Source organism: Leptidea sinapis, chromosome 10 (assembly GCF_905404315.1).
Source record: "Leptidea sinapis chromosome 10, ilLepSina1.1, whole genome shotgun sequence".
NCBI classification, from domain to species: Eukaryota; Metazoa; Arthropoda; class Insecta; order Lepidoptera; family Pieridae; genus Leptidea; species Leptidea sinapis.
Genome location: NC_066274.1, coordinates 8,481,693 through 8,491,970, shown reverse-complemented (window position 1 = coordinate 8,491,970; position 10,278 = coordinate 8,481,693). Strand labels below are relative to the sequence as shown.

The following is a 10,278-nucleotide window of genomic DNA, read 5'->3' as shown; positions in this document are numbered from 1 at the left end:
TTTTCTTGCTCGCATTGAGGATCATAATATTTTATAAGCACCAATATTTTATACCATTGAGATAACTTTGAATAAAAGCAGCCTCAGAGGCGAAGATGATCACTTTATAAAATTTTAAATCATCGCGAAAGAGATATGCTTTAAAATATTTCACATGATTCATAACGCCATTCACAGATATTAAAAAGAGCAACGGTCCTAGGTGGGATCCCTGGGGAACACCAGATCGCGCAATGTATGTAATAGACTCAGCGCCTCCAACAACTACTGACTGAAGTCTATTATAAAGGTATCATTAAAACAATTTCAGTCAGTTTCGTCCAATTCCATAATTAGTTAACTTCTGAATCACTATAGGGTGACTGACTTTATCGAGGGCATTGCCAAAGAATATAATATAATAGTACTTACAAGTACGGAAGCCTCACTCCACAAAATCAATTAACGAATAACGGGACTCTTGCATTCATACAATCAGGTGTTATTCAGATCGCATAGCTCTACCAACCTACATTTTTATTCACCTAGAAGTTACCTCTCTTTGTATCGCGTGACCCTCTTCCGATGACACTAGGGTTGACTTCTTTACCTAAAACTATACCAACCTAGTTATGGTTATCTTATAAAAATATCTCAGTTTTTTTAATAAGTAATATAAATAGGTATGTAATCGTAATTTAAAATCAATATTCTTTCAAACAAACATTGTCAAACCTACATTAGGTGTAGATAGTATATATATGTATGCGTTGGAACACCATAACATAGTCAAACCTTCTTAGTATAGTAAATAAATAGGTAGCTGTCATGAGTGATAATTTCATTTTAATAATAATAATGACTTTAAATTAGATTGTTTCAGCGTCTTAGGGACGCTTAAATAATTTAATTTTGATCGCAATGACCTCTACAACCACAGCTGCTATATTGTTTCTATGTTTCTCCATTTTTAAAATATCGGTCGGATCGCTGAAGTAGGTGACAACAAAGCTCGTGCATGCGTCACTTCTCGCTCGTGAGTCTCTACTGGCTGGCTACGAGATGAGATGAAGACGCGGACGCAGTCGCGGGAAAAAGCTAGTACTGAATAAAAGAGAAATTTTTTTTTTTACATTTTAATACTGTAGTATAAGTAATATTTTCTTAAACTTAAGGATAATGACAACCCATGTATTTATTATTCTCAACTGCATATTCTATGACACTCTTCCAAAGATGGTCTTTACATAACAAATGTGGATTGCAAAATAGTATAAGGGAAACTTGTGCTCTTGTCAATGCAACATTTAATCGTTTTGGATTTTGCACAAATCCCAAAGTATGCTTCACATCATCTTGCAAGTATAACTCTGTGGATCTCACTGTTGAAATAATAATAATTGGTCTCTCTTGTCCTTGAAACTCTTCAACAGTTCCTATTTTTGGCTGTGGTAAGCCCATGGAATCAAATACCAGCCTGATATATTTAATCTATAAAAAGTTTTAATTAAAGTTTATTATAAAATTTCAATAAAGCTTAAGAAGTAATTAGCTCAATATGTACCAACAAAAACATCACATACAATCTACATAGTATTTATTCTTATATATTTGAACAAGATACATAATAGCTTTAAGGGTAAATGTATACACTTCTATAATAAAGTCCCAGCCACTGTTCAGGCATTATCTATAAATAAATTTAAATGTTTTATAAAAAAAATGGCTCTGTCGTAAATCCTATTACTCCACTGCTGAATATCTAAATGATCGGACAGCCTGGGACTAGATTGTGATTATTTTATAGCGATAGAAATGACTGTACAATATTGTATATTTTTATTGATAAGAGCGCAAAAAAAGAATGCTGGGAGAGTTTCTTGCGCCGCTTCTTTTTCGCTGGAATAAATTTTGAGAAAATAAATGCCTTTTATGCCTTTAAACACAAAGCTTCCATTGCAAAAGCAAAAAACCTTACTCAACAGCTGAGCAATTGAAAAATAAAAATCTTCATTACTTTAAATATAGTATAGATTTACAAACCTGTGCAATGTATGGAGCTATAATACCAATTTCTTCAGCTTTAACATCATCTTTGTACAATTTACATGTTGTCAAGGCCACCATAGATGCTTCCTGAGGATTGTACCATGATGGACTGTCTTCAGCCCTAGTATTCCTGCCTATGATGCCATGAACAAATATTCCACCTGATCTGTCCTCACTTATATTGAAAACTTTACAAGTCGCATCTACCAGTTTTGTCATCCATGTTATGTCAGGATCAAACTTCCTTATAAGTGTGCAATCATAAAAAAATTTACTGGGTAATTCTAGGATCCCTTGTACAGATCTATAATTTTCAGCCAATCTTGTAACCAGTCTTCCATCAAACCCATCCTTAAAAGAGCTAAAATCCTTCTGATATGGGAATGTTTCTAATAATCTACACAAAAATGATATATCTAAACCAAATTCTTTGCAATATTTTGACAGAACCACAGGTCCAAGCTGCATAGGGTCTCCAGCAAGAATTACTTGTCCATTATTCTTATCAGTAAAGCTCAATGGAATCATAATTTCAGGCTCAAGTGCTTGGCCAGCTTCATCGATTAAAATATGTGTGAAATGGCCTTTAGGAAATCCCATATAATAGAGGGCACCAACACAATTGCAAGTTGCTATTGTTACTCTGTGTCTACCAATGTAAGACTTTTGACAATTAAGGTTCATCTTGTCCTTAATAAAATGATTAGATTTTGATGAATTTTCCTTCGCTATGTCTATTGTAGCACAGTAAGGTTTTATTTTGTCTGGTATATTTTCAGAGCTCACCAAGTAGTTTGCTATTAGACGAACAGTTGATCCTGAAAACTTTTCTCTATATTCAATAAGCCTCTCCGTGATTATATTTGAAGCACTATTTGATGGTGTTGCAATAAGTAAGCGGCTTTCTGGTATATTTTTCAATAGCTGCAGAACAGTTTCTACAACTGTAACAGTTTTACCAGTGCCAGGTGGGCCAAATATGATGTATGGCATCGGACGACATTCTCCTCTTAGAATATTTACTATTGTATTTCTTTGGCCACTATTTAGCTTTTCATTGTACCATTGAATGTTTTCAATCTTATCACTGCTGACTTGGGGTGGGCTTATTTGCAGCCTGGATGGAAATAAAACATCTGGTCCCAAATTAGATATAACTTGGTTTATTGCATGGTGAAACCTTCTATACACAGTTCTACTCAAATGAAACTCTACTGAGACATCACTGCCACCATAAATCTCATGAAATTGTGGATTAAACTTGATCAGAACTAAATCACCTTTTATTAAATGTATAAATCCCTCAAATTGAGGGTTATTTTCTTTCCACATGTCCTTAACAATAACTCGATCACCCACTATGAGTGAAGGTCGCCTTTCACATAATCCTTTAATTTCAACACCAAGGTATTCATTACATCTAATTAGAAAAGCTTTTTGTATATCATACACTCTTAGATTTATATTTGCCTGGATTTCCTCCATGTGCACCAGAGTATGCATTTTATCATTATAGTTTGTCATGCTTAACTCTTGTAACAAGCATGGCAACTTAACTTGAATTCTTGAAATTATTTTCCCATAATCGTTACCATAAATTGTCTGCTCTGAATTACCAAGAACTGCTGACCATATTTTGTCTGGAACAGTGTATTGTCCAATTTTTACACTAACAAAATTCGCAGCCCTACGCATTTTTACACCAGGAATAAATGGTTCATTATTTTTTCTTATCTTCATCATTTTATCAATGTTTTCTTCAGTCTTACAATAGCCATTATGAACGACTAGAGAACTAGAAGGTGTGTAATCATCAACTACATTAATCTCAATTAACCTCTTTAATTGGAAGCCTCTAAATAAAATTACTAACTGTTCTTTTGTTTCTCCTAGAAATTTTGGCTGACACTTAATTGTGAATGAGATAGTTTGTGTTGGGTACAAATTTTGAGGATGGCTAATGAAAGGTTTTATAGTAACTTGAGAATCTCTTTTCTTACTTAATATAATCCATTTGTTAAGCTGGTAAAGCTGATCACTATTATTTGTAATATTCAGTTCAATTTTGTCGTCATTATTGATATTGATTTTGTCAAATTTAAGTGGAAATGTCATTTTAATCATTTTTTCATCCTCCAAATTAACTGTGCTAAATTCTTCAGTCTTTTCTTTTGGTTGCAATTCTGGTTCAGAGTCTAGTATTATTAGTTTTATTGCCCTCCACATTAAACTGCCTTGAGTACTTTCTATTGCTTCAACCATTGCCTGAAAAAAGGTACATCATTATATTATATCATCTATAAAACTTTTAATTAATTGTATAAATTAAATTAAATTAAACTAGTCAGTAGTTCCTTCTGGAGCTTAGACAGTTTTAAATCCTCGTGATTTTTGTAGATGATGTTAAAACTACCAATATTAAAACCTACATTAGAGAAATTTGTTAGCATTGACTAAAAACTTTCTCAGCTTAGTATCCATAGATATAAAGCAGTCACCTATCCATGTATACACTATGGATTTTGCATATATGAATTAAATGTTGCTACATAGTTGTTATAGCATTTGCTGACGATATACAAAACATGAACGAAATCGGTGCACTAATTAGGTCAAAATGTAGACTTAATTCTGAACGAATATGAATGCACTGTAGAATTGGGTCACTAGGTCAATGAACTTGAAACTTTGCACATCAAATTCGAGCATGCTTCAAGTTCAAAGTCGCTGGTCCTAAAGCGAAAGAACGCGAAACGGCATAGGTTAAGGCACAACATATTGATATATAGCTTCTTTTAAAGGGAATAATACCCGATACACAAAAAGCTAGCACAAAGTTTTTAGTTAACATATAATAATTAAAGACAATATCGAAAATAACAATAACGTTTGTAGATGTCATAACATGTTGTGTAGAACAAAGCGATCTAATCTATTAAAATCATACCAACTTACCTGTGTGCTACTCAGGATTTTTTTAACGGACAAATGATCATCAAATCTGATGTTAAATCATCACCACTGCCCACATTGTCTTACATCACCAAAGGAAATACAGGAGCGTTGCCGGGCTTTGAATAAGTTGTACGGGCTTTTTATAAAGCCGGACATCCTCTAAAGTGCGGATTTCAAAGAAATTTCTTTCACATACAAACATACTATGTACTTAAAGCGAACCGTACCTTTAAAAAAATGCGAGAACACTTTTTTAAAAGGCAGTCCTGTGATTCCTTTGATGTTGCAAGAGAATGTAGGTGGTGATTACTTAACATAGGAAGTCGGAACGCTAGTATGTCCTTCACTTTCATAAAAACACAGCAAGCAGATAAAGCAAATAGCAAATTAACACTAGCAAAGAGGTGCATCGTCGTATTGATAGATATCCTACTTATACTTCATGTGCAAAGCTATCACATACAAAAAAAAATCCAATGTGATCGGTACATCCAGAGTATCCAAAAAGTGTAGAAAAACTATTTAACTTTAATAAATTAAAGAATAAGTGAAAAGCTAAGCTAATAATAACCAGCAGCTTATGTTCATCCATAACAGTGATTATGAGAAGAGTTGTAACAAATACATCCGTTGCCCAGAGACTTATATTACTACTTACTTAAGAGAATACAATATATTATATGATTAATCAATATTGTATCAATTAGCTAGTTTGTTTAATAGGCATGGGCAAAAAAACTGAAATTATTGATACTATAAAAAACATTAGGTAGTTAGTTACCTTTGATCCAACTTGTATGTTAAATTCATTCATAACTGTGTTGTTACTGAAAAAGATTTTCCAATCAAGTGTGCCATGATCACCAGACCATTCTGTGATCTTAGCACTTTTTATCTTACTGCGAACAGCATTAAATGACAGTACATTGACTACCTACAAATACACAGAAAAGAATAAAGTCAAAAAATCATTATTCAATTAGGTCTAATAAGACACTCCCTCCGCAAAATTTGAGTTTTAATGAGCAGTGACAAGAAAACTGTCTACCCTATCAAAGCACTTACGGTCTTAAAAAAACCTTTGTATAAAGTTATACCTGAGAATAAACCAAGAATATGCAAAATGTTGACAATATTGCTGTTATCCGAATGTTAGACTGACTTAATAATGATATCCTTGGTTTATTCTCAGGTATAACATTACACCAAGTTTATTTGTAAGGCCACTAATATTTACAGCTTTATAACATAAGTTATATATATTTTTCCATATCTAATTTAACTATTTATATTTTATGAGATGTATTAAATATTGTAAAATACTGCCAGTCCAGGGTAAGATTATGGTATAGGGGCTCCTGTTTCCGCAATTGAACCACTAGCATGGGTCCATTTTGCGTGAGGGTAAGATTAGCAATCCTTAAGGAAGAATATCTTAACATAAAGGGATTAAAAGGTAGGGTGTGTAACGTCAATTTGCGAAAATTGGCTAACTACAATAGGTTTGAGTTGCCGAAAAACCAATAATATATATGGCAAAAGAAAATGAAACTATATTGCCCAAAATCATAAATGACTTGACACATTCTATTAGAGATACCAGTAATACAAAATCATCGTTTTAAGGGCAACATAAGAGACATTTCTTGGGTATGAGTGCCCCTGATCATGGCCACATACTCTAGGAAATGAATATTACTAATGAGCATAGCCTGGGTGTCTCATTTATTCATTATTTATTTATTTATTTTATTTTATTTCACAGTTCACACAATACATTTTACAATTTCAAAGTATAGTAGATATTCAATTAATTTTAGTGAGAACCCACACCGTTATCCACAGGTTAATTTTATAGTTACTAGTATCTTACATGATGAATAACAAAGTTTAACATTAATTAAAGTAATATGTACATACAAATGGAGGAAAGAAATATAAAATTTACAAAATTACTTTATATTATTATTATTTATGAAATTTTTTTCGAATTTAATTGGATATATTTAGAAAAATAATTATTTCATATTTTAAGTTTAGAATAAATGAACTCGCTATTCCTCACATAAACACTTAAGTTTCATCAGGATGGCTTAAATTGTTTTGTAGTTTGTTTCTTGTATATTTTGAACAATAAATAATCATGATAATTTTGGGTTCAATAAATAATCCCAAGTGGCAATGAGTTGTAAATTGTAATGGGTAGGGTGTAACTTAACTTCAGGTGAACTTATAAAACAGAAATAATATACAATAATTTATTTTTTTCTTATTTATTACTGCTGACCCAGCAAACATTGTATTGCCGATATTAAGATCGCGATACAAAAGTAACTGTTGATCGTAGATTGGTGAAAATTTGAAGTTGTATGTATTTTTTAATGCTGACTCATAATCAAACAAATTTAAAAAAAAATGTCAAAAAATTAAAAAAAAAATTCGTGTGAACCACCCTTAACAATTAGGGGGATGAAAAATAGATGTTGTCCGATTCTCAGACCTACCCAATATGCACTCAAAATTTCATGAGAATCGGTCAAGCTGTTTCGGAGATATTAATATTAATGTTATATGAAAATAAATACCTGTTTTGTGGATACATCTGTTAATTCATCAGTCTTTTGCTGTATAGTACATTTCATTTCTAACCAATCTCCTTGTATGGGTATAAACACACCTTTCACATCATCCAAGCTAAACTTAAGATCACTATCAGATATGAAAACATTACGGTCTTGTCTGTATTCAACTTGGCCAATAATAATGTGCTCAATCACATTAAAACACTGCTCATCGCTAAGGTCTTCTCCATCCCAACATATCCCTTGATTTTCCAGTATTCTTACAACTTTTACCGAACCATTAGTGTTTTCATAACAAAGATACAGTATCTTGTCATTAACATTTAAATTTATTGAGCAAGATGTGATATCAAAGTACAATGTACCATCTATTAGTACATAGTTTTCTTCACAGAATGATACCACTCCTGAAATAAATAATTATGAAAGATTTTACTTTCTACACATAAAGCATTTACTACTATTATGTACATTTCTATAAATAAAGCCTTAAAACACTATAAGGCTTCAGTGAAATATGAACTAGATTAAAGCTAACACCCATACAAACTGCATAATACATATGGCCACAAATTGTTACATTTGGCCATAAAACTACAGCTAAACTGAGGATGCCCTTTTAAAGAAGGTATAATTCATAAATTGATGTTTTATTTTCCATAGAAGATAATAACTTTTTACCACTATATTGTGAGCATTTAACTATATTACTGACTTTGGCATATAACTTCCTGTATTAAATTAGTATCCAGTACATATGGAATCTCTAAAAAATGTGGGATAGCAAGGCACCATTTTTATCATTTTTTTTTTATGGAATAGGAGGACAAACTAGCGTACGGGTCACCTGGTGTTAAGTGATCACCGCTGCCCACATTCTCTTGCAACACCAGAGGAATCACAAGAGTGTTGCCGGCCTTTAAGGAAGATGTACGCGCTTTTTTTTAAAGTACCCATGTCATATTGTCCCGGAAACACCGCACAAGGAAGCAATTATAGTTTATTATATAAAAGACAGAAAAAAAAAATTCTATTACTAGCTATGAAGACAAAAATACATTTCCATGTTCACATAATACAGCAGAATACTAATTTTCATTATGATCAGTTCCATAAACAATCCAAAAATAAATCAACTATACCATATTCATAAATGCACTATATTGATACTAGAAGTTCCTAACTCTTTCTTATCACAGAAAGAATAAACATACTGAAACTGATAATATCAACAAATAATTTAACAGTTATACTTTTTACATCTTTCTAATTTGCTGTTATAAGCTGTTGTGGAGTTAATGTTACTTTGAGAATAAATCATGCAGAGTGTGCTGTTTTAGATTTATCTTGGATTTTTAACCCAAGAGTGTGAGCTGTATTCATAAACTTTTCATATAAAATGTCTCAATCCAGCCTGGACTGTTGGATTTAACTTTGGGGCACAGCATCTATACACAGTATAGAAATTCACATAAAATGATAACTAGAGCACTATGGTACCAAAATAATTAACAATCTCACCAACTCACAAATAACAAGAAAACATTTAGGCTTGTTTTTATAATTTTAATTAATACCATGCATGAGAAATACCAATCTCCAGCTAAATATTGACAAGACTTTCGAACACACACACAGATAAGGTAAAAAATAATTGTTGCAGTAGGTTTTTACATAATATCTACATTGCAACTACCTAAAATACATAGATAAAAAATGGTGGTATAACTGGTCTTGTATTTTTAAGTAAATTGTTTACATTAAATACACTTTACTATTATTTATTTAATGAAATGCTATTAGAAGCCTTATCTGTTCCTAACAAAGTAACATAACTGATAATGTGAATACAATCACAGATATTACCTGTTTTCTGAAAACAAACAGCATCTCTTGGTATTTGTGTTTCTTCTATATTTTCATTACATAGCTCTTCACTCTCAGCTTGTATTGATAAGTCAAACAAATTATCCAATAAAAACTGTTCCCTGTTATCATTCTCTTCATCATCATCACTATTGGTTGCCTTAGTAAAATAATTATAAAGTGAGATCAAATATGACCACATTGTGAAAAAAAATTAAGAGAAGTTTAAAAATTTTAAAGCTTAGATTAACATATACGTCCTAATTTATCACATCACTGAGAGAGTCCTTTTCCATGCTCAAATTTCCATTCAGTTGCTTTTAAATATTCAAGTTCTTTGCGTAAACTTTGTATTCTTTTTGCGTGCATTTCGTTATGAGAGTTCTTTAAAGACTTATCAAGGCTGTGCTTTATATCTCCGTGGTTTAACGGCTGAAATAATAATTATATTTCATTATTATATACTTAAACATCGTTTCACAGCTATGACTAAAAGCTATGAAGAAAAAATATATAAGTTTATATAAATTACATTTTTGTACAATTTAAGTAATAGTTAAAATAACACAGCAACTCACTTGAGGGCTATCAAGGTCTGATGGAGAATACTCAGATTGCGACAAATTATTAGAAGACATTACTTGAAAGAAAAATATTTTATAACCTTTTATATTACAGCAACAACACACGTCGTGATACTGGGAAAATACCAATATTAGAATTTAGAACTACAACAAAGATATATTTCTATGAGAAAGATTTAATTTGTTTTAATTCTAAGCTTTTTACCTTGTTTTAACTATACAAAATTACAAATAACAAAACTAAAAACAGTTACGATGTAACC

General features: G+C 31.7%; 1 protein-coding gene across 1 annotated transcript; it reads right to left on the bottom strand.

Annotated features, from left to right (window-relative positions):
• Positions 1 to 1,101: 1,101 nt before the first annotated feature.
• Positions 1,102 to 10,278, bottom strand: LOC126966575 (probable RNA helicase armi). Its single transcript, XM_050810710.1, has 6 exons — positions 10,010 to 10,278; positions 9,432 to 9,863; positions 7,569 to 7,972; positions 5,765 to 5,917; positions 2,023 to 4,293; positions 1,102 to 1,470 (listed from the first exon to the last, which is right to left on the bottom strand). Exons 2-6 carry the CDS (start codon positions 9,631 to 9,633, stop codon positions 1,150 to 1,152), a joined length of 3,351 nt encoding a protein of 1,116 aa, XP_050666667.1. The 5' UTR covers positions 9,634 to 9,863; positions 10,010 to 10,278; the 3' UTR covers positions 1,102 to 1,149.